Here is a 26198-nt window from a genome sequence, read left to right as displayed (position 1 = left end):
GTTGACCCAATTGCAGAAACAAGGCGCTTTTTACTGGTCAACCCAGGCCCACCAAGCTTTTGAGCAGTTGAGACAGGCAATTGCGAGCCCTGCAACATTACCATTGCCCGATTTCACAAAAGACTTCATCATTGAGTGTGATGCCTCCGATCAAGGTGTTGGGGCTGTTCTCATGCAAGAGGGGTGACCACTAGCCTTTTTCAGCAAGGCCTTAACATCACAAAAGTGGGCCAAATCAGTTTATGAACGAGAATTAATAGCAGTGGTCTTAGCAATCCAACGTTGGCAATCCTACTTGCTTGGTAGACGGTTCATAATTCGGACCAACCATCAAAGTTTGGAGTTCTTATTGGATCAATCAGTCCTATCCTCGGAACAACAACGATGGATATCCAAGCTACTGGGTATGACTACATAATTGAGTACAAAGCAAGGGCTGCTAACCGAGTGGCTGACGCCCTCTCACGGCACCCACAGTCATTTCAGTTACTAGTATCTTCCCCAACTTCTCCACTCCTAGATCTACTTCAAAAAGAAGCCCAATCCCATAGGGAGTTACAACAGTTGAAGGCCCAAGTATTGGCAAATCCCTCAAGAATGATCTACTCTTCTTCAAAGGACGCCTAGAAATTCCGGCAGATTCTGCTCATCTCAGGAAGCTCCTGGAATTATTCCATGCCTCACCCATAGGTGGCCACTCCAGCATCCTACGAACACAAAAACGCATCGCCACACAATTCCATTGGAAAGGCATGCGTACATCTATCCAGAACTTCATAGCCAGGTGTGCAGTATGCCAACAAAACAAGTCGGCCACTACAACACCAGAAGGCCTCTTGCAATCACTCCCAATACCAAACCAAGTCTAGGATGATATATCAATGGATTTCATCACAGGATTGCCCGTTTCTGCCGGCAAAACAGTTATCCTTGTGATAGTGGATAGATTGACGAAATACAGTCATTTCCTACCTCTACCACACCCATTTACAGCAGTCACAGTTGCTGAATTGTTCCTCCAGGAAACTGTGCGCCTACATGGGCTCACCAGCTCAATTGTATTAGACAGGGACCCTATTTTTATGACCCGCTTCTGGGCTGAGCTTTTTCGCCTGCACGGGCCCCTAATCTGATGGACAGACAGAGGCGGTTAACAAGAGTCTCGAAACATATTTGAGATGCTGCGCGGGAAATCGACAAGACAATAGGTGAAGCCACTGGGCTGAATGGTGGTACAACACCACTTTCCATAGCGCCACTGGGATGACACCCTTCAGAGCTCTATATGGTCAGGACCATCCCCCTCTACTTCCTTATGAAAAAGGGACCACCACAGTAGCGGCCTTAGAAGAACAGCTGACGCAATGAGATGAGGTGTTAAAGGAACTAAGACATCATCTCTTACAGGCACAGCAATGGATGAAGCACACATATGATAAACATCACAAGAATGTCCAATATTAAGTCGATGATTGGGTGTTTCTCAAATTACAACCTTTCGGACAGATTTCAGTTGCAAGCCGACAGTAGAACAAACTCAGCCCATGCTATTTTGGACCATTTAAAATCCTTGAGAGAATAGGGTCAGTGGCCTACAAGCTGGACCTTCCGGCAACATCAAAACTGCACGCTGTATTCCATATCTCCTTACTGAAAAAAGGGCCGAAGTCAGGAGTCATTACAAGTGTGACCCTTCCCACATTTTCAGAAGAAGGACAAGTGCAGACTGAGTCAGCCCGCATCATTGATTTCAGATGGGTGTGCCGGGGTGGAAGAGTCATACCAAAAGCATTAGTTGTTTGGTCTAAACTCCCAGAAGAGGATGCAACCTGGGAATCCTACTTAGATCTGCAATCAAATTTTCCCACATTAGACCTTGAGGGTAAGGTCGCTCTAAAGGAGGGGGGATTGTAAAGACTACTGGAACAGACTAACAAAAAGCAGTTAATCAGTTTTACAAGAGGAGGCCACATCAGCACAACTAATCGTCCACTTGCAACAGTTGTAACAGAAAGAAATCAAAGATTGTAAACAATATAAGTAGTGAAGCACAAAGAGTAATATGAGGGTAATTCTTTCGGCATTAATCTCTCTCTCTCTCTCTCATTCCAACGAATTCAGGAGGTTGGCTCCCTAGAAGAGCCCTGAGTTAGGCAGGTTGCTAACATCCTACCATTCTTGTGAATCTCTGTACTTGCCTAACATCTTATTCCTAGCATGACTATTAGTAAAATATGGTTCCAATTGTATAGTAGCTAGTTGTACAGGAGTGTACTTGTACTAACCCACATTTTCGCATACAGCAATGCACTTACACCTTCCTTTTCCAAAAAGAGAAATAATAATATATGGATTTAGACAAAAAAGAAAAGTTCAATTCTGAGAGACTGAATATTCTGCAACTCACCAGGTACATGATGACCAGAGCCCAAGTCTGTTCCGCAGTCCATGAAAAGGGAACCTTCCAACACCTTGCTCTGAGTATAACAAGCATGAATGCTATCAGTATTTGCAATATACAAACAAACATTAGAAAACAAGAAAAAAAAAAAAAAAGATTGTATCAAAAAGTTGCAGATAAAGTTCGGAATTAAATAGATTTCAATCATTGCAGCAATAACAATAAAAACAAATCATAGCCACCTTTTAACAAACTTATAACTGCGGATACAAATCATTCAATTGGAGAAAATGACAAGGTGTCAATCCCCTGCTTGTGCAACAAGGATAATCTGTTCCAAGAAAAAGGAAAAGGAACATAAATTTACATTAGGACAAGTGCATGAGACCCTACATCTTCATTGACCATTTTTTATCAGTACCTACATCTAGGGAAGTCAATGGGCCAGGTTTGGCTTGACCTACGGGTGCAAATGGATTGGATCATGATCCAATCCTATTTGGTCGAATTCGGATCACCCCTGGTTGGATCTTCAGATCGGATCGGATTCAGATCATATATATATATATATATATGACAAAAATAATTAAAAATACTTGTATTTTTGTTTTTTCTTTCTTTAAATTGGTATATTTTATTTTTTTCTTTTAATAATTTATTATTTTTTTAAAGAAAACAAGTTAGATCAAATCAGATCTGAAGATCCGATAGGATTCGAAAGATCTGATCAGATCTTTGGATTGGATTTGAATATACCCTGATTCGAATCCGATCCGATCCGTTTGCATCCCTAGCTTGACCTGAAAACACTTCAACCTGACCTGACCCAACTAACACGGGATTCTGAAACCAACCCAATCCAACCCGACCCATCCCATCCTATAAATGATACACCTATATCTATACTACTATTAAAAGTGTGAATGAGGTCTAGATTCTGGATTTTTTTTTTAACTAAAATACCCTTATTTTTTGAACTTGGTCTCCCCATATTATGAAGGCAAAAAACATAATTAGAACTACTACTTTTACTAAATTCATTATATTCCCCGTCATTAAGTCCTCCTATATTTAAAGTATTAACTCCCATTTCCTTTCATTAAATTTTATATTTAAGGCACATTAAATAAATTAGCTTTGTTGACTTTTCTTGACTAAAACACCCCTATTTATGAATTTAGTCCCTCTTTAACTGTGTGGGCAAAAAATGCAATTTAAAGTACTATTACTTTCCACTTCATTAATGTTGAGCAGGAGACCAAGAAGAAGAAGAAAAGGAGAAAAGAAGAAGGAAGAAGAAGGAGAAGAGGAAGAAGAATAAGAGGCAACTGAGTTAAGGCCTCAACAAAACTTAGCTTCAGTCGAGTGAAGCTATCTATTTATATTGTTCTGGCCGTACATAACAAAATGTATACAGAAATACGAAAATACCCCTACGGGTACTAAGCCTGTGTACAGTACATATTATACACCTGATAACACTCCCCCTCAAGTTGGGGCATAGATATCAATCATGCCCAACTTGTCACAGAGACCTTGATGTCTAGAATAGTTTAGCCCTTTTGTAAATAAGTCTGCAAGATGGTCTTCAGAGCTGATGTATGGAGTGCATACTTCACCTGTGATGATTTTCTATCTGATAAAATGCTTGTCAACTTCAATGTGTTTTGTTCTATCATGTAGTACCGGGTTGGCAGCAATACTGATAGATGCCTTGTTGTCACAGAGTAGAGTCATGGGTTTACCAACTAGAAAACCCAACTATCCCAATAGATTCTTTATCCACATACCTTCGGCTACTCCGTGTGCTATTGCATGGTACTCAGCTTCAGCACTGGATCCAGCTACCACAATTTGCTTCTTACTCGTCCAAGTAACCAGGTTCCCTCCTACAAAGGTGGAGTAACCACTAGTAGACCTTCTGTCACTTTGAGATCCAGCCCAATCCGCATCTGTGTAAATTTCAACCCTCAAGTGTCCATGTTTTTGGAATAATAAACCAGCACCCGAGAACTTCTTAAGATACCGTAATACTCTCTCTGCTGCTTCAAGGTGGGTGGACCTAGGTGCATGCATGAACTGACTGAGGACACCAACAGCATATGCTATGTCTGGATGAGTCATAGAAAGATACAACAATCTCCCTACAAGCCTCTGAAATTGCTTCACATCCTTAAGTGGTTCACCTTGACTGTCACTTAACTTATGGTTGGGATCAATGGGAGAGTCAGTTGGTTTAACCCCAATCTTTCTAGTGTCCTTAAGCAAATCTAGGACATATTTCCTTTGAGAGATGAAGATACCCCTTTTTGACCGGGCAACCTCAATCCCAAGGAAGTATTTGGTGGGACCTAGATCTTTCACCTCGAACTGAGTGGCAAGGAAGCCCTTCAAACTTTGAATTTCATCCTCCCAATCACCAGTAACAATTATGTCATCCACGTATACTATTAGGGCAGCCATTTTACCTTCTACTCTTTTTACAAACAGTGTGTGATCTGACTGACATTGCTTGTATCCCCTCTTCTGGACTGCAGTATGAAATCTGCTAAACCAAGCCCTTGGTGATTGCTTCAGCCCATATAAAGACTTCTTCAACTTGCACACCTTTTGTTCACTTCCTTGAGCCAAAAAACCGAGGGGTTGAACCATATAAACTTCCTCTTCAAAGTCACCATTCAAGAAGGCATTCTTGATGTCGAGCTGATGTAGACCCCAATTCAGATTGGCAGCAAGAGAGAATAGGACTCTAATAGAGTTCATTTTGGCAACAGGTGCAAAGGTTTCTGCATAATCAACCCCATATACTTGAGTGAAACCTTTTGCCACTAAGCGAGCTTTATACCTCTCCACGGTTCCATCAGCCCCATGCTTAACAGTGAACACCCATTTACATCTGTTGGAATAATGTTAGAATAACTTAGTTGCAGTTGTTAGGGCCTGTTTGTCTAATTAAAGTGTTTTTTATTTCATTTTTTTATTTATGTTATGTCTGTTATTGTACTCAGGGGCACAAGGGTCTTTTCCCTTGTTATTTCTGTCGCCCTATATATATTAAATAAACACTGGCGCCGCCAGTACTGTTGCATTGCAAACTCTCTCTTTTCACTTCTCTTCTCTTCTCTCCTCTTTCACCTATCTCTGGCCGGCTACACTGCCAAGATGGTATCAGAGCAGGAATACTGATTAAAAGAGAGCAGACCGATCAACCCTACTGTCAAGAGAAGATCGATCAACCCTACTGATTAGTGTAACAGGCTAGTAGAAAGGAAATCTGATTCTGGACTACAAAATAGCTACGACTGGTACAGTTCTTCCTCTATTTTCCTCCTCTTTACTCTCCTTGATCATGGGCCGAGTGAAAACCCTATGAATCTAGGGCAGCTGAATGCTATCGAACCTGTGTAACCCTAGTTGTCTTGGATCGTGTGATCCTGTTGATGTGTTAAGACAACTGTAGGTCAATGCTGACCTGTCCTCTCAAATAGTCTCACTTTATCTCTTCTGGAAATGGGGTGATAAGTTTGGAAGAAAGAGGACATACCAGTCATGTGTTTTGACGCTCCAGAATCAATGATCCATAGAGAGTCAAGGTCGTGAGAAGCAACATGGAAAGCTATGGCAAGATTACCTAATGTGGATGCAAAAGAGGTGGTGGGAGGATCATCCATTTGGCGAATTGTTCTACCATAAAGGTCCAAATGGTCATGGAAGGAGTTGACAATATCTTCTCTTGGATCGGATCCAGAGTAGTTATGTTGGCCATGTGGTGGTTGAGTCACAGTGGAGGTGGAGGGCTGATTCTCCCGAGTAACCATATTGGCCATGTGGTGTTTCTTGGTACCTTGCTGCTCGGGTCTTCTAATACCATATGAACCTTGCTTCTTAGGTAAATCCTGAGCCCACTTCGGTTTCCCATGGAGATCCAGTTGAAAAACAGCCCACTTGAGTGTTAGAGAGCTGGCGGCAATGAGTGTTAGAGAGTAAGAAGTTCGAACATTAACCACTCTCTAACACTCTAAACATCTTATTAATAAGTTAATCTTTGACAAATTACAAAGAGGCCCTTGAGTGAGCAGGAAAATACAAAAAAACAGAATATTACAGAGTATGGGCCCAGAATAAGGCCCACAACAGAGAGAAACATAACATAACATGAAATGACAGTCTATGGGCCATTCGGCCCATCTTCTCTACACTCCCCCTCAAGCTGAGCATAGATGTTAATCATGCCCAGCTTGCCAGTGTCATGTTGAAGCCTTGCCTTGGAAATGCCCTTGGTGAGAAAATCTGCCAGTTGTCCTTCAGAAGTAATGAATGGAAGACACACTTCACCGGAGGAGACTCTTTCACGAATAAAGTGTCTATCAACCTCAATATGTTTGGTTCCATCATGTTGTACCGGGTTGTGAGCAATGTTGATGGCAGCCTGATTATCACAGTACAACATCATGGGTTTGTCATGATCTACCCCAAGTTCTTCCATTAAGGACCTTAGCCACAATAATTCCGAGACTCCATGTGCCATGGCTCTATATTCTGCTTCTGCGGAGGATCGAGCCACAACTGTTTGTTTCTTACTCCTCCAAGAGACAACATTACCAGCCACCAGACTGCAATACCCTGAAGTAGATCTTCTATCATCAATATTTCCAGCCCAATTAGCATCAGTATAGGCTTCAAGTTTCAGATGACCATGTTTGGCAAATAGAATTCCTTTTCCTGGAGAGCCTTTCAGATAGCACAAAATCCGTTCTGCTGCTGCCATATGGGTATCTCTAGGAGCATGCATGAACTGGCTAATGCAACTGACAACATACGCGATATCTGGCCTAGTCATGCACAGGTACAAAAGCTTCCCAAGAAGTCTCTGAAAGACCCCTTTGTCTTCCAACAAAGTTCCATCCGAAGCTGAAAGTTTGTGACTCATATCAATAGGAGTTGCAGCTGGTCTTGCACCCAATTTTCCAGTTTCAGACAACAAATCAAGGACATATTTCCTCTGGGAAATAAGAATCCCATCCCTGGATCTGGCAACTTCTATGCCAAGGAAATATCTCAACTCCCCCAGATCCTTAATCTCAAATTCTGTACGGAGGAAAGACTTAAGGCCCAGAATGCCAGAGGCATCATCACCAGTCACTATAATGTCATCAACATACACAATGAGATACACTGCTAGAGACCCACTTTTCTTCACAAAAAGAGTATGATCTGACTGTGTCTGAACATAGCCGAATTTAACAAGTGCAGCTCTAAATCTCTCAAACCAGGCTCTAGGAGATTGTTTGAGGCCATAAAGAGATTTCTTCAGTTTACATACCTTTCCTTGCATATCTTTCCCATACATTCCTGGAGGAAGACACATGTAGACCTCCTCATGTAAGTCACCATTCAGAAATGCATTCTTTACATCTAACTGATAGAGAGGCCAATCAAAGTGAGCTGCCAGAGATAAAAGAACCCTCACAGATGTCATCTTAGCAACAGGGGCAAAAGTCTCCAGATAGTCAATCCCATATGTCTGTGTGTAGCCCTTTGCAACAAGTCTGGCCTTGTACCTCTCAATAGTCCCATCTGCCCTGTATTTAATGGTAAAAACCCACTTGCATCCAACTGGATCCTTCCCTTCAGGCAAATCCACCACCTCCCAAGTACCATTTTCATGTAGAGCATCCATTTCAGCCTGCATGGCATCTCTCCATTCTGGAATCCCAAGAGCTTCTGATACAGACCTAGGAATGGGGTTAGAAGCAACTGAAGAGAGGTAGGCACAATATGAAGGGGAAAGTAGGTCATAAGAAAGGTGTTTGGAAATGCAGTGTGCAGTACACTTCCGCTTTCCTTTCCTAATAGCAATGGGGACATCAAGATCTGGGAAGGGGGATTCCAAGGGAGCTGAAGCAATACCTATTATCTCATCTGTGATTGGGAGGGTATGAGCCTCATCTGTTGTAAGGGAAACCACTTGCTCATTCCTGGATCTCTGCCTTTGATACACTTTGGGATTATGGGTAGGACGAGGAGGTAAAGAAATAGGAGCACTAGGACAAGAGGAATGAAGTGGCTGATCCTCCTTTGATTCATTTTGTGAGGATACAGATTTGTCAAGAGACTGAACTGGGACAGGAAGGGGAAGAGCAAAAACTTGTGACAGACTCTCCCCCTGTTGACAATGTCCTTCCTGAGAGGAACCATAAAAAGGAGAAAGTTCATCAAAGGTAACATCCATAGAGACATGTCTGGTGCCAGTCTTTGGATCAAAACAACAATAACCCTTTTGTGTGGGGGAGTAACCGAGGAAGATGCATTTGTGGGCTTTTAGTTCAAACTTGTGTCTCTGCACACTTAGAATGTGAACATAACAGGTACAACCAAACACACGAAGAGGAATTGGGAAGAGATCCTTATCTGGATGAAGAAGAATGAAGGGGGATTTAAACCCTAAAACCCTGGATGGCATACGGTTTATGAGATAGATAGCAGTAAGTACAGCATCACACCAAAATCTTGTGGGAACATGTGAGGCAAATAAAAGGCTCCTTGCAACTTCAACAATATGTCTATTTTTTCTCTCAGCAACTCCATTTTGTTCAGGGGTTCTAACACAGGAGCTTTGGTGAATAACCCCCATGTCAGAGAGATACAAGGATAAGCTCTTCTCAAAATACTCTTTTGCATTGTCAGATCTGAAAACCTTAATTCTGGTACCAAATTGAGTCAAAACAAGCTCATGAAATTGCCTCACAAGTCTCGGGACTTCGTCTCGGGATTTCATTAAGTATATCCAAGTGAATCTAGAAAAGTCATCAATGAACAGGATAAAGTATTTGTAGCCCCCCATAGAGGATAAGTGGTAAGGCCCCCACACATCAAAGTGTACAATATGAAAAAGAAAAGAGGATCTTTTATTGCTCACAGGGTAATTTTTTCTACAATGCTTTGACAACTGACATGACTCACAATTGAAACTGGACACACTGACTCCCTTAAACAGTTTGGGAAGGAAATGACTTAAAGCAGAAAAAGGTAAATGACCCAACCGACAATGACTCAACATAATTTGACTGACTCACTCTGAAGAAGTAGAACCAAAAGCAGCATTCTTGGGATGATCAAAGCATTAGCCAGGGGTGTCGAGCAAGTATATTCCATTCGCTTCATGGCCACTCCCAATCACCTTCCGAGACTTCAAGTCCTGAAACACACAGTGAGAAGGGAAAAATGTTACACAACAATTCAATGACTTGGTCAAGCTACTTACAGATAACAAGTTGGTATTTAACTTAGGTACATGAAGAGTGGAAGATAAAAGTAAAGAGCCTGTAGGCTTGACAGTTCCCTTGCCAGAAATGGGGGCAAGAGAACCATCAGCTAAGGTGATTTTGTCACAACCAGGAAGCAAATCATATGACACAAACAAAGTGGAAAGGTTGGTCATGTGATCAGAAGCACCTGAGTCAATGATCTAAGGGGTCTTGGGATTACCTGAGGTAGATGCATGGTTAGTAGAAGCCCTTATACCTGAGTGAGCAAATGCATAGGTGGCTGGACTTCCAGAAGGGTTGGATGATGAAGTTACACCTTCAAGCTGGCTGATCATCCTTCCAAACTTCTCATAATCAGCTTTCATGGCTTCCAATTGTGCACTTGCAAACTCAAACTCTGTATCTGTACTTGTGGCTGTATGTGCACTTCCTGTCTTTCTACTGTCATTCTTCTTCTGGAATCGGATAGGGACAAGACTGGGATGCAATTTCCAGCACTTGTCCTTAGTGTGTTTCGGCTTCTTGCAATATTCACACACCACCTCCTTCTTTCCTGTGCCACTGGGGGCTCCTGTAACCCCTTTGGGTTTGATTCCCATATTTGCAAAATGATCATTGATACTGACCCCTTGAACTTGCACTTGCCTCCTGCTTTCTTCACTACTGACCAAAGCATATGCTTGAGACAATGAAACATCTTCCTTGGACAAGATGTTTTGCTTTATAATGTCATATTCAGAATTCAGCCCTATCAAGAACTCAAAGACCCTATTCCTTTCAACCAATTTCCTATATGTTTCAGCATCCTTAGGGGTATCCCATGTCACGGCCTCTATCAAATCAATCTCTTGCCATATAGATTTTAGGGCTGAGAAGTATGCTGCAAGTGACTTCTCCCCCTGTCTTAGATTCTTCACATCACTTCTCAGTTTGTAAGCTCTGGCAACATTCAACTTCTGGGAGTAAGTTTCTGCAACACTATCCCAGATTTCTTTAGCCGAGTTCATCCACAAGTAATGTTGGCTAATCTGTGGCTGCATTGAGTTCACAAGCCACCCAATCACTGTGTAATTCTCCTGCACCCATTTCTCATAAGAGGGATCCTCCTCTGGGGGAGCTTTCTTGCTCCCAGAGATAAACCCCCACTTTCCTCTATTGCAAATATGAATTTTTACGGATTGTGACCAGGCCAAATAATTGGTTCCATCCAATTTAACTGTAGTTACAGTCAACAAGGAAGCAGTTGTAGTTCCCAAATTATGTCCATATTCAGCAGTGCTCTTGTTCTCAATTTCTGAGAAGTCCATTATGTAACAACTTCAATTAGGGTTTCGGCAGGCCTTTAAAAGTGATCTGATTTCAAAGAACTCAGATTGAGTTGAAACAATAGCAAACACAACAACACACAAACTCAGTTCAGAACTGACAGCCGTGAGAACCAAGTTCGGTGGCAGCACTTTCAAAGAGGAGAAACTCTGATTCAGCCTTCAAGGAACAATCAGTAGGCCTCCAAACAATATGTATTCTTGGTTCCCAACAATAATTTCCCAAGGAGAACAAAGAAAACAGTCCACAGTACCTAAGAGGACTTTTTACAAACACTATGTATGCAACAGTCAACACTTCACTGTTAACAAGCAGAAATCACTTCAAGAACACTTTGTCTAAGTCCAAGAAGCAGCTGAACTAAAGTAGAGGCTTGTACCACTCAATTTAGATCAGTTTTTTTGGCAGTTTGGAAGCCCAATAACAGTCGAACCACACTTCCAGAATAACCCAGAAATCAATCCAGCAACAGTGCGCCGAATGGAGGTGTTTTGAATGCTTTAACAGTCCTCCCAAATAACAAAAAATAACTCAGCAAAGAACTGAGAAAAGACTTACAGCAAGAGAGTCTTTGGTTTGAACTATAAACCAGGCCGAACACTTGTTCTCTAAGATAACTTCGAAAGTCCTTTTCTCTGATTTCAAATCAGGCCAAACAACTTGCTCTCTGGTTCTTCCTGGTCACCGAACCCTTTTCCAAGTGTATAGAAACTTGGGCACCTTCCAATGACCTCCAAGAACTAGGCGGATGACTGTAAACTTTCAGCCCTAGAACCTCCTCGTGTAGTTGGCTGAACTAGAACCACATGAGGGACACGCCAAGCAATGGCCCGCTCTGATACCAAGTTGAAAAACAGCCCACTTGATGTATGGAACTGTTTGAGATTAGATGCAAACCAGAAAATGAACAAACAGGAGAAGAAGAGAAGAGAGAGCTGGCGGCAATGAGTGTTAGAGAGTAAGAAGTTCGAACATTAACCACTCTCTAACACTCTAAACATCTTATTAATAAGTTAATCTTTGACAAATTACAGAGAGGCCCTTGAGTGAGCAGGAAAATACAAAAAAACAGAATATTACAGAGTATGGGCCCAGAATAAGGCCCACAACAGAGAGAAACATAACATAACATGAAATGACAGTCTATGGGCCATTCGGCCCATCTTCTCTACAGATCCCAACAAGTATCTTTGGTGTGTCGGGCTTCTGACAATTAGTACACCACAATTTTTCCTTATCTTCTGCTTTCTTCTGTAGATCTCCTCTCTTGAAAGAAGGTCCACCACTAGTAGAGGAACCCCCCTTTGCTGCCAACACAATTGCATCCCCTCCGGTGTTGTTCATCAAGTTCTTTCTACTCTCTTCAGACTGGACAAGAGCATAGACCTCCTGAATTGAAGGAAAATCCTTTGAACTTAGAATTTGTACTCTGTTGGGTTCATAGATAGGATTGAAACCATGTAAAAAGGCAAACACCCTTTCCTGTGAGACAAGTTTCTTATACAATTTTGCATCTTCCTCACACTTCCACTCAATGTTCTGGTAATAGTCCAGCTCCTTCCAAACAGTTGTCAGATCAGAGTAATAAACTGATAAACTCCTCTCCACCTATTTACAAGTAGATGAAGCTGCTTGCAGTTGATAAATTTTGGCATAGTGTCGAAGTTCAAAATAGGTGGACTTTGCCTGATCCCATATCTCATTTGCAGTTTCAGCCCACATGAAATTCTTCCTTATTTGCGGTTGCATGGAGATCAAAAGCCATGACATAACCATACTATTCTCTCGATCCCATTTATCATGTTCTGCATTTTCAGAAGGTGGTTTTTTTATTCTTCCATTTATGTAGCCTACTTTTCCCCTTGCAGTTATGTATAGTTTGATCCCCCTTGACCACTCTAGATAGTTTAACCCGTCAAGAGGAACAACAGCCATAGGGAAGGATAGATCTGTTCCCACTCATTCCATTCAGCACTGTGGAGATTCAAGATGTAGCTGAATCTTCACTACTCGTGATTCTTAGTTCAAAAATACACAAAAACAAAGCACAGTCTTACAGAGCTGCAACAGTCCACAACAGGACACTTGCTGATTTTCGGCCCCACAGAGAACCAAGCACAAACACTGCAACTGCAATACTAGGGTTTATCACCTACACTGTGTAGGAGTCCACAAAACACTATACGAACTGCACATGCAGTGTAACCAGGTCTGAAAGACCTACAGTTTACAACCTTGATACAGCTTCTCAGCCCAAAAAAAAAGTTATAGTAGGAGCAGCAATACGAGTGGTGATTCACCACACCTAATCGGCTGATATCCACTTTCCAGGGCAGCCGAGCAGTCACTCAAGTTCTAGGGTTCAACAACAGCCCCTTAGAGTGCAAACTAGGGCAACATACAATTGGAGGAAGGGGAACAGTCCCTACTCAGATTCTGGAACATTAACAGTCGTGCAAGAAGCCATAAACAGGAAGATAGAAAAAAAAAATCTCAGTACCAGCAATAGGCAGCACAGTCATCAGTCATGAACTCAAACTTCCCTTCAGGTCAGATTGCAACAGGCAGTTCAGTCATGAACTCGAACTCTCCTTCAGGTCAGAGCCTTCCTTTGAACATTCAGGATGGATTTCTACAGTCCTCTTAGCCGAAGCAACCCAGTTACCAGCAAAAATACATGTAGCCGAACCCTTTTTCTGTGCTAGGAAGTTGAACAGTCAGCATACTTGTAGCAGAGCCCTACTCGGTACTAGAGACTAACCGCAGCATTAGAAAAGCTTCCTCTTCCTTGTCTTCGAGCATCAGTACTATAACTCCTTCGCAGCAGAGGGGAGGCATGGATGAACCTACTCTGATACCATGTTGAGCAGGAGACCAAGAAGAAGAAGAAAAGAAGGAGAAAAGAAGAAGGAAGAAGAAGGAGAAGAGAAAGAAGAATAAGAGGCAACTGAGTTAAGGCCTCAACAAAACTTAGCTTCAGTCGAGTGAAGCTATCTATTTATATTGTTCTGGCCGTACATAACAAAATGTATACAGAATTACAAAAATACCCCTGTAGGTACTAAGCCTGTGTACAGTACATATAATACACCTGATAACAATTAATATGTTCAAAACCAACATGAAAAATAATTAAATAAACAACCTTTTGTCTAAGTGGCAAGTAAATAGTTCAACTATCTGCGTCAAATGGGTCAACCAATGTTCTCATAGTTAAATAGTAAAAATATAAATATAAATAATACAAAAAGTATACAAAATTGTGAAAAATTTTAAGCACTTCTCTAATGTTATCTATTTATCATATCAACAACAATAAGCATGCTAAATAAAAGTATTTTTATTCAATGGAAATGAAATACAAGATTTAAAATTGATCCAAAAATGAAACCATTCCTATTCAAGTGGTGGGTCAATGTTTCAACCTTTTATGTCAAATGGATCAACCCATGATATCATAAATAAATAATAAAAATTTTAAAAAAATGATAGGGAGACAAAAATTATTAAAAAAATATAAAAAATTGTAAAAAAAACATTTGGGTGCATCTCTAATATTATGCATTCATCATATTAAACAAAAATAATATGATAGATAAGAGTCATTCTTATTAATGATAGAAATAGGATTAAAAAGTAAACTAACTTAAAAAGAAAACTGTTTTTTGCATCTAATTGATGATCAATGGTCCATAGGGAGGAGGCAAATTAGGTGGGCTTAACTCCAGCTCGAATCGACCCAACTCATACTTTTAGACAGGCTAGCTCGTTCAAATGGTTTGAATGGTTCAACTGTCCAAGTAACTCCAATTTGAAAACATTGGTTTGAAAATAGGTGACCTGACGATGAACTATGACTAGACCTGAGTCACCCAACCCAATCCAGATTCTTTTTCAGGTTGGATTGGTCTGCCTTCTGGTTCGGGTTGCTAGATAGGAGACCCTAGCTTGCTTTTTGGGTTGGGTCGCTTTTTTCTGGGTCTAATTGTTATCATGCCATTGGTTAGGAACACAAGAAGGATGATGATGCCTAAATGGATGGTGTGTCCATGTCAAACAAATTGAATCACGTGAAAAACTTAAACATTTTTTACTAGTCATAAGTTGTGGTATGTGGACTCTCCTATATGGATGATGTGTCCATGTCAAACAATGTTAGTCTGTTAAAGTCTGACACTCTATGTATTCTTAAGGACACTTCTATGTACAATTTCCATTTTACCTCCTTTTGTACTTGACATAAATGAACAGCTAATGTACAAGATAAATGTCATTTTTCATATCAAACATTACTTGGTGATAAAGACAACATTTTAGGCATTTTTTGCAGCTATAAATAAAGGCCATTATGGTCCCAACTATCTAGGGTCTGCAAAATGGTAGACTGGATAGGATCCTAACCTTCGACATTTTATTGCACAAAGTGGCTGCTCTCATACTCAAACCCATATTTTCATGCTTGCCATCCCAAGATTTTACCATTAATTTTAAAATTCGAAAACTGTGAACTATTCTAACAGTAGATACATTCCCATAGATGTATCCCAATTCCCAACATTTTAGAAGGCAAAGTGAACACATAGGTGCATAGGAAAGATGCATTTTAAAGCATATGCCTTGCTTGAACCTAGGCACAATCCCTTTCAAAAGACATGCACCTTGCACCTCAACCCAGGTGCACACCATTTTAAAATATGCCTCTTTTGTTATTTTTGTAGATTCTTATATGTTCTACACCTTTGTAGTGGTTGTTCAACTTCTAAATTACCTTTTATTGCTGTTTGTACACTATTAATGGTCTATTAACTTTTAAAATTGGAAAAACAAAGGCCTCTCACATACCTAAAGCCTTGGTTCTTAATAGAATCTCAAATAGTAAAATTTTCACTGAAGAAGCAACAATAATACAACCAATATCTGATCCCTAATCCTAAAATAGAATAAATTACAACTAAAACCACAAAATCAACCCCTTTATATATACTATCCAAAAATTTAGGTCAAGGGTGCTATCCCAACTTACAAGGACATGTTTGGGCTTGCCTAAAGAGGCCTTTATGGAGATAAAGGGCTGATCTCCTAGGGTTGGGAATACAATATGTTTAACATCAAACTAGCTACCTGAAATAATGCAACCATGAGATAAATAAACAAATTAAAAGTTTCGCATACTTGAATTGCGGAGTGCTTAAAGGACTTTGGTATGATCCAATTTGTTTGCTTTCACTTCCACATTTTCACTTATAATATGTTTTATATATCACAATTATGTATTTCAATTTGAAACAGTAGGCTTTTCCAAACATTTTAATTTCTTTTAAAATTCACGTTTGTATTTTATGTATTACTCTTTTTTTTTATTTTTCAAAAATTTATGTCTTGCTTCGAAATGGCACCTGCCTCACCTTGTGTCATAGGTGCTAAAAGGCTCTTAGACTTTCATTGCACCTTGCAGTTTTAAAACACTGGCATGTCCACGAGTACATGTTTTCTCATCTTGCTAAGTCAAACTCTTGGACATGCGTCAGACTCCAACTCCCATGTTCACATGCATGCAAAACTAGTCATAAGCAACTTAGATATGTGATGTAAGAAAGATATGCTCTGCTAGGAAACCAGGTATAGAATATCAGAACTCTACTAAAGTTTCAATAAGAGAAAGTTACAAGAGTTCATATTCAGAAATTGGGGTCCTCAAATGAAAGGATAAAGCTTCACATACCAAAGGCAATGTCAATTCACTGTTTATTATCAGACATGATCTACCAGATCCAACTGCACCCTCACCATAACCTCGAACACTACCAAGACCCCCAATTGCAAATGCTTGATATGGTGCCATGTCCCCTACAATGGAACCACCTGTCAATCTGTTGATGGAAAAGGTTAGAACCATAACAAGAAAGGAGTAAACAAGAATTAGGCAATACTTATATCCCAAATGCACCAAAAAGAAGTTCTGTTCACCTTGCTAAGAAAAATGTAGGCCCAATTTGAAGTCCCTTTGATGCAACAAGTTTGAATCGGTTGAAAATTAGCCATTTAGATAGCAAAGGGATTCCTTGTTCAATTTGTAGAGTCAACTGAACCACAGAACAACAAAGTTAATGAATTAAAAAATGTCTTATCCTTGGTTTTAGGGTATGGAATTTATATTACAGTGAAAAATACATGTTTAAGATGAATAAAACAAATAATTTACTTGAGAGAAACTGCAGTCATTTGCCTTTGCATAACAGGACTCCTGCTTCAGAACTACCATACTATCATGTGGACCACCACTGCATAAAGAGTTAAAGGCATTTGAGACAGAAAATTTATAGTCAATTCTTCAGCTTAATTTGAAGATTAACAAATCACTGCAACCAATAGTTACCTGCAGGTCACTGGAAACCCATCAAGATCTCTGCATATGGAATGACCATCATCATTGATTGGACGAACATGCTAATGTAAAATACAGCCAATGAATGAATTAATGACTAGAATTTGCTGTTGAACCTGAAATAAGAAACTATGAAGACTACAATAAGAGAGATCCACCTCAAACTTTATGCTGGTTGTGCAGCTCCACTTGGAACTTGCAGGCTCATTCAGGTCCACCCCTGCTGAGAAGCGGCACAAATTAACACCTCCACTTCCTGAGCGCGAAAAGTTGTCAATGGGAAAACCATGGACCCCAATCTCGGGTGAAATTGAATGCTGGAGATGCCAAACATTTAAATTAGACACAACAATGTAGACTTAATATAACTCCAAACTCCCCAATTTGGTTTTCAACGTCCAGAACTGAAACAGTTCATGCCACCATTCTTTCCGTTTCACACCCAAAAAAATATGCAGGAGCAAACCTGAATGACAAAAGAATGTTGAGCGAGCCATTTGGACCTCGGCCTCCTATAAGCTACCAAAACACTGGAATCATAAAGTCCCTTATCCCAAGATACGTCAAGCTTCTCGCTTCCACCAAACAAATTGGGATGTTTTATGCAAACACTACAATGAACAGAAAAAACTCAGAAAACCAAAATCAAAACAAACAACAAAATAGAAAAATGACGATAAATCCGCTATCCATCTTCAAGTATAAAGTATACCTCCCAATAATCAGAGAAAGCGGATTTCCATTGTCCCTAGAGAAAACCAAATTCCAGGTGAAGGGTTGCAAGGAATAGAACCAAAGTGAAATAAGAGAGAGGAGGGAGGAAAAACCTGAGAGTAGGAAGCATCAAAGCTGCACACAGCTGGTTAGTGAAATCAATGTTGACATCAATCTTAGCTGTGGACAGAAAAAATGGCGTGAGAACAACTAACAATAAGAAGAGTAACAATTAGTGATATTTATTGTGGTTATGGTTTTTTCTTTACGTTAAGTTTTAAGCAAGTATTAACCTTTGCCGGCATGGATGCTCTTCTGAGCTCCCATCCCATCACTTCAGCAACCATTAAACGGAATTTGAACTGCGAAAATCTTTCAATTCTCAAACGGATGAACAGGGATTGGCTCTGTTGGTCAAGCAGAGAGAGAGAATCTGCACGCGTTGCTTATGGTTTGCGTGGAGAGCTTCGGAAGGACGAAGGAGACCGTTCAAGTTTTTCGGAAATTGGGATTTGGTAGTCTTGTTTTCTCTGCGCCTGCAAAGGGAGCTTTACGGCCAATGTTGTGCACGTAGGTTGGTGGGACCCATTATCTACTATTGAATGGATTTCAGCAAGGAAGATTTCGAACCCATCTACATTGACCCGATGTAAGGCTGCAATCGAAGAATCGGGCTCTAATCGATTCCGGGCTTGAGTTGATTAAGCTCACTTTTGGGATAAGCTTGATTAGTTAGTTAGATCAATAAAAAATTCGACCAGAAAGCTCACAGGTTTGGAGTTTGGTTTGATTAATATATATACACTAATAATGTGATAATTTTATATAATGATAATCATAATAATAATGTATTCAATTTTTTTTTATAAATTTTATATCTTTTTTCTTTTATTATTAATTAGATGCAAATTGAAAATCCAATTTTGATTACATAAACATTTCATCTAAATATGTGATAATAGGATCGAGTTGTGAAATTCTTCTTTTGTAATATTTAATCTTTTTAGTGTATCTTTTTTTTTTTTGTTCATTTGTCAAAAAAAATGTAAGATTTAAATAGAGAGAATTTAATGGAGGTGAAAACTAATAATTTAGTTTACAATTTAAACTCATAATTAAATAGGGACTAAATTCAAAATTGAATATTTTAGTCAAAAGAAAGTTACACAATCTTATTCATATTTTTAATAGTAGTGTAAACATAGAATTATAGATATTTTTTTATAACTTTTTTGTATTTTTGTGTATAAAAATAATTCTAATATGTCACACTTACTTTATATTTAATATGATAAATCAAAGATTAACATATCGGTTTCGGATATTGTATCGGAGAATTTGGATATGGATACGGATACGCTTTGGAAATGCATGAATGTGGATGAAAAATATGAAAACAGATGGATACATTAGGAAAATACATAAAAATTTCACAAATACATTAATAACACTAAATTTAAGACCAGAATATTCTAAATAAAATATAAATACATAGAAAATGTATATTTTAATGGTATATATGAAAAAAATATTTTAATTAATATATTGGGATACCTAGATATCATATAATTTTATTTATAATGCATCAATCAAGAGTCCAAGACACTAAACACATGTGCATATTATATTTTAATTATTATATCACTTTTTTATTTTATTATTTTAATTTTTAACATTAACAAAAAAATAGCTAAATATTAAATTATCAAATGCAAAGTAAAATACCAATTAATAATTCACAAAAATATAATATTAACTTAAAGTATATCAAATTTTTTAAAGTTTTTAAGATACATTCCCTATACAAATTCATAATTTTTAATTACTAAAAAAATATTTCATTGTTAATATTTTTATTTATATAAATAATTCGAAATAAAAAATAATTTCTTGAAATAAATGTAGATTAGTGAATTTGATAGATTCAATTTAATATTATACTCTTCAATATTTTGTAAACAATACTTTTATTTTTTATAAATAATAAATATGTTGTTATTACTTATTAATGTAAATTAAAATATTAAATAATAAATTTTAAAAATATATAAAAATTTAAAATGCATATCATGTGTAATTTAAATATTGAAATAATTATTTTATTTTTATAATTTTATTGATATTAAAAATCATATTTTTATATAAATATGGACTTGATAGATTATTTGTTCTATTAATTTATAAAATACTATTTTTGAATATTATTGTTTGGAATAGTTAGAATTATTAAACATAAACAGATGTTTTTTTTTTCTTTAAGTTGTATGTCAACATAAAAAATATATTTTATTCTATTTAGTAACACAAGATAAAGCCTCGCTTAATGGTTTAGAGTGTAGCGAAAAATGGTGCATCCAAATGACCTATGTTCGAATCAGCATAGCTGCATTTTTTAGGAAGTATAGAGAGACATGGTGTTTCGTGCGTATCACATCGTGTTGATATTTAAATCATTGTGATAAATATATGATATTATACATGTGCCTTTTTTTTTTTGCAAAATTTATGTATTTTTTTATTTTTGTTTTTTTATATTTTATTAGCTTTTATTATTTATTTATGATATTAAAGGTTAACATGTTTGACCCAAAATTTGAACTATTGATATTTGCCAAACATTAAAATAATTTCATTTTTTGTCAGTTCTGATTTATGTATTTAATTTTCATTACCAATAAAAATAATTCTTGTTTATTACACTTATTTTTTAATTTGACTAATAAAAATATCATTAATGTGTCTAATTTTTTCTACATTTTTTGTAAGTTTCTATATTCATTTCTATTTTAAAATTTGTATTACCTAACTATGACTTTGTAGGTTGATCAATTTTGATTTGGATGATTGAATTGCTTAGCCACCACTTGGATTAAAAATTGTTTTGTTTTTTAGTCAATTCTAAAATATATGAGTTTATATTGTTAAAAATATAAACACAGATCTAATTTAATAAGAGAATATGGGAGTTAATAATTTAAGTATAAGAATTAATGAGAGGGGATTAAATGAGGTGGGAAGTAATAATTGAAGTTACATTTTCAACCTTACCATTAGAGATGGATTAAATACACAATTATACACATTTTAGGAGCCATTAAAGCTATAATAAAATGACTTTTATACCCTTTCTCAAACAAAGAAATAGAGGATAATTTTAGTCCAAAAGAAGTTTCACATTACATCCGCACTTTTATATATAGTATAGATATGCGTATATATTATAGAATATAAAAATATGTTTTTATATAAAATTATATTTTTATGTTCTATATATACAATAAGAATATACTATATGTTATATAAAAATACCATATATGTAATATAAAAAATATATTCATTTTTTAATAGAATTCGAACTCATCCAATATTTAACAAACCAAACTTAAACCGAAAAAATATAGTTTGAATCAAGCTTATAGCTCAAACTCAAACCTAATAGTATTTTAGTCGAGCTGAACCAAAACATGCCAAAGTTCAGTTTGGCTTGGCTCAATTGCATATCTATCTCGAGATGTAACATTTTATGAATCCATATTTTCTTTTGCTAGTGACACTTTGCCTATCTTGCAACCCACATCCGAAGTTGTTGTTCCATTGGTCCGACTAGATGATATGCCTAATGACTCATTTGTCTCTATCCCAACACTTGAGCCATGACCCAATCTATCCTATTCGCTACTCTTGAGCCCATTATTGTTCATGTTATTGATGAGTCCATCAGCCAACTAATGTCGATTATTGGGCCTTCAACTCTTGCTCCTTTTATTGGGTCAACCACTGATGTGTCTTCGGTTCGTCTTGAGCACATTGCTCTTAGCATTGTTTACATATTGCTCCTGTTACTAAGCCATCTTTACCTATTGCTTCTCTTCAGTGTATACACCATCCACTAGCCCAATTCCATGATTATGTTTTCCATGGGCCCCTATCATCAATCTCCCCAAATACCCACTTCTTTTTAAGCCCACCTCTTATGCCCTTAGCATTGTTTACATATTGCTCCTGTTACTAAGCCATCTTTACCCATTGCTTGTCTTCAGTGTATACACCATCCACTAGCCCAATTCCATGATTATGTTTTCCATGAGCCCCTATCATCAATCTCCCCAAATACCCACTTCCTTTTAAGCCCACCTCTTATGCCCAAGCTACTCGGAATCAATTAGATCTGTCATTTCCACTATTTTTTTTTTTTTGGAAAGAGATAGGCTCTTGTTAGATTTTAAGGATCTTGGTCCTCTCCACTATTTTTTGGGTCCTGAGATCTGTCGCTTTTCTTTTGGTATTTTTGCCTCACAACACAAGTATATAATGGGCATTGTTTCAATCACTAGCATGGTTAAATGCAAGCCCATGTCTCATCCCATGGACCAACAATGACCTTTTGTCAATGATTCTAGCATATTACTTGATGATCCAGCCCAGTATGGGAGGCTCATTGGGTGACTTGCTTAGTTCAAGAATGCACCACAAGAAAAGCATCTCTAGGCTAGTAAACGTTTTATTCACTAGGTCTCCACCACTACTCAGGAAGGTATCTTCTATCTTGCTTCTAATGATTTGATTCTACGGACCTTAAGGCTATAAATGGATTGGGTTTACCCAATAGAACCAAACCGACCAAACTGATTTTGTTGGTTTCGGTTTTGTCATTTTGTCCCAATTCATAAGTTAGTCAGTTTTGGTTTTTGCTTGTTCTAAACCGATCTGGGCATAAACCAATTATTGTGTTAATAATATATTCAGATTTTCTAGTTTTATTGTAATTTTTATTATATTTTACGTCTAAAAGGGTAAATTTGACAAATAATATATAAGATAATTTTGGTTAAAAATACTTGATTTATTAACATACAAATAATATATTATTTTACTATAATTTTTTATTATTGTTATATTATCAAAAATTAAGTTTTAAATTATTAATAACATAAATAATTATATATGTTTCTATACAATTGGGTCCAATTAGGCAAGTCCCGAATGCCCCGATTGTTAACCAAGATGGTTTTGGGTCTGTGATTTTGATTAATAATCAATTTGGGACTGGTACTGGTTGTCTTGAACCAAACCCAATTCATTAACAAGCCAATGGACTTATTGTGATTCAGATTGGACTTCATACCCTCTGACAAGATGGTCCACCTTAGGTTATGTCACCATGGTTGGAGGTTCACCTCTTTCATGGAAAACGAAGAAGTAGGTGATTGTATCATGCTCTTCAATCAAACCAAGTATCATGCAATGGTGGTGGCCTGGCTCAAATAGGCGGCCCTTCATGACCTTGGATTTCTCTTACAATAACCCATGCAACTTTTTTTGTGGCAGTCAAATTGCTATTCACATTGCTACAAACCCCTTGTTCCACAACATATCAAACATATTGACATAGATTATCACTTTACACAATAACACTTTTAGCTTTGTCACATTTGCACCAAGCTCCAGGCTGCTGACTTACAAAAGCACTAGGAGTTATATCAATGAAAACACTTTTTCCTTTCGTCTCATCTGTTTGTTAGTAGAGGTGTTAGAATACAATTGCACTAACCCCTTTTTGCCTCTTTCATTGTCTAGATATACCCAAAGAGAAAGGAACTTGTAGTTTGGTTTGTCTCTATTTCTTCTATGTTGAAATTGTAGATTATTAATGATCAAATCATTACAAGCATGGGACTTGTGTTGTGACAATCATGCATTAGTTGGATTGTTGGGTGTTCCTCACACCCTACAAAACACAATTATAGCTTTGAGGTTTAGTATGTTGATATCTGAACCATCTGATTTATATGATCCTTTTCACATCTAAGAAGTGCATGTATCCATTTTTCAAGATGAAAGGAGCATGCAACACTACAAGAGGCTATTTTGGGCATGCTTGGTTCCATGAACGTTTATTAAGAAAAAACGCTACCACATCAGTGCCATATAGGTGTTGGTGTTTATTGTGCATGAAACCACTGTTTGATTTCAATGTTTATCAAATAAACACTACAAAATATAAATGCCTTGATTTCCGTGAACCAAGCTGTTTCAGGAAGTTGAAAATTCTAGCTTCCCCCAACGATCTAGCATTTCTTGAAACGTAAAGCTAAGCTGGTGATGATGTGTTCATCGATGTGGTGGGTCGTAATTCTGATCCAGTGCATTGCGGATCACTGTTCCACAAAAAAAAAAGACCTACCTAAAATCCCAAGCACAAATTTCACTCTGAGAGGAGAACACATCGTCGTCGCCCTCACAAAGACAACCTCTTCACACACTACTGCTACGAATGCCAGTAAGTCCATTGCCAGCACCACTAATGCCACGGTTTTAAAAAGCAATTGAGGCGAGGCTAACCAAATGGGCCTAGCCTCAATTAGGAATGGCAACGGGGCAGGGCGGGGCGGGGCGGGGACAAGGATAAATCCCCATCCCCATCCCCGCTAACTGGGACAAGGTTATTCCCATCCCCATCCCCACGGGGATCACTATCCCCGCGGGGATCCCCATTCCCCGTGATTCTTTATAATGCTAACCATTTTGTTTTTGTTTTTGTTTTTTATTTTATTTAAAAAATAAAAAAAAAATAAAATAATTAACATTTACAATTGTATTAGAAAATATTCAACCAAATTTTTAAAAATATTCATATATAGATGTATGTTTACATATTTACATATATAACGTATGCATACATATATACATATATATATTAGTGGGGATCCCACGAAGTGGGGATCGGGGTCCCTGCAGGGCGGGGAGTGCTTTCCCCGTCTCTGCCCCATTCCCGCTAACGGGGATGAAAATTTCCCCATCCCTGTCCCTGCGGGGGGAAAATCATCCCCATCCTTGCCCCATTCGCGGCGGATCCTGACGGGGATCGGGGAAATGGGGAAAATTGCCATCCCTAGCCTCAATATCCTTTCTCTCATTCAAGCCTTGAGTTGTTAGAGGCCTACGCCTTTAAGCCTTTAGCCTTGTGATGTGCAAGGCCTAAGGCTTAATTAAGGATATTTTTTGAAATATTGTTGATGGGAGTTACTATTAAATTATATGTTGTTAAAATAATTAAATGATAAAATTTTCAAGGATATAGTAATCTACCCAATTTCAGTTTTTGCCATTAAGGAATCCACAACCTTCTTAAGAACTTATTCACTAAAAAACAAAGCAATAAGCTTTTACAATTCGGCACATTCAACTATTATCAAATGACCCCTAAGTTACCTCATCCAAATGACTTACTTATGGACTATGTACCTTAAATTAAAAGTCTAAAACAAACTAATAAAACTACAAAGCAACTTTTTATCAATAATGGAGCTACAAAGAATAAACCAACCTCGATGCTTTTAGACCATAATGAGAAAAAAAAACCAAGGAAAAAAAGTATTAGAGAAAATATAAAATGAAAAAACAAGTTTGGCACTAGGGATATATGATTTTTTTTAATAAGAAAAAATTTGCTAGCTTAGTCCTTGGATGGGGTCAAATTCAGGTTGGGTTGGGTAATGTAAATCTAGAAAAAAAAATAACTTGTCTTTCCTTCATTTTTTTCTAATAAATATAAATACATAGTTTTTGTTTTCTTTTTTTTTATGTTTGAGGCTTATGCCTCAAAACGCCTTGAGGCTTAGGCGTCGCCTCTTTCACACCCAACTGCCTTGCCTCCACCTTTAGCCTTTTAAAACCTTAATTGATGCCGACATGGTTGTTCATCAATGATTTCAAATGACAAAATATTTTTTTTTGTATACATGTATTTCTTGCCACCATCAAAGGTCTGTCTGTCGGCTACTATTCATTGATTCACACACAATGGATTCATTTGCATTGGTGGAGTTGTCTCTCCATTTTTCTATGATTCCAACAAAATATTGCTGGTGTGATTATTCCTTTATTGGTAGCTCCACCACCATTAGTTGTGTGAATGTTCCTTTTCCCTAAAAAAGCAAAAACCCTCACAAAAAATGGACTGAAATAGAGTGATGGTTCGGTCATTATTTTCAAAAGATGATTATGGCCCTACTGATCTCAAGATGGAGATCTAAAATAGAGTGTTCCTTTTCTCCAAATGTCATCCAAAACCACAAGAACACTAGTCTTCCTTTTCTCCAAT

At 37.8% G+C, this 26198-nt stretch overlaps 1 protein-coding gene across 2 annotated transcripts in view; it reads right to left on the bottom strand.

Annotated features, from left to right (window-relative positions):
• LOC148871376 (protein SUPPRESSOR OF PPI1 LOCUS 2, chloroplastic-like) overlaps positions 1–18745 on the bottom strand; it is a 55136-nt gene extending 36391 nt beyond the window's left edge. The window contains exons 1-10 of one of the 2 annotated variants that reach the window (XM_088972481.1): positions 18388–18664; positions 18208–18274; positions 18093–18128; positions 17847–17991; positions 17539–17697; positions 17372–17442; positions 17198–17276; positions 16963–17078; positions 16718–16865; positions 2408–2477 (exon numbers count right to left, since the gene is read on the bottom strand). In XM_088972481.1, the coding sequence (XP_088828607.1) occupies positions 2408–2477; positions 16718–16865; positions 16963–17078; positions 17198–17276; positions 17372–17442; positions 17539–17697; positions 17847–17991; positions 18093–18128; positions 18208–18274; positions 18388–18421 (925 nt within the window). In that variant the 5' untranslated portion in view covers positions 18422–18664. Of the gene's footprint in view, positions 1–2407; positions 2478–16717; positions 16866–16962; positions 17079–17197; positions 17277–17371; positions 17443–17538; positions 17698–17846; positions 17992–18092; positions 18129–18207; positions 18275–18387 lie in introns of both variants that reach the window. The other variant, XM_088972482.1, reaches the window with a different exon arrangement.
• Between the last annotated feature and the right edge of the window lie 7453 nt (positions 18746–26198).

Source organism: Nelumbo lutea, chromosome 2 (genome assembly GCF_056320005.1).
Source record: "Nelumbo lutea isolate HS-2025 chromosome 2, American lotus-T2T, whole genome shotgun sequence".
Classification (NCBI taxonomy): domain Eukaryota; kingdom Viridiplantae; phylum Streptophyta; class Magnoliopsida; order Proteales; family Nelumbonaceae; genus Nelumbo; species Nelumbo lutea.
Note: the sequence above shows the minus strand (reverse complement) of the source record. Positions and strands in the feature narration are given on the sequence as shown.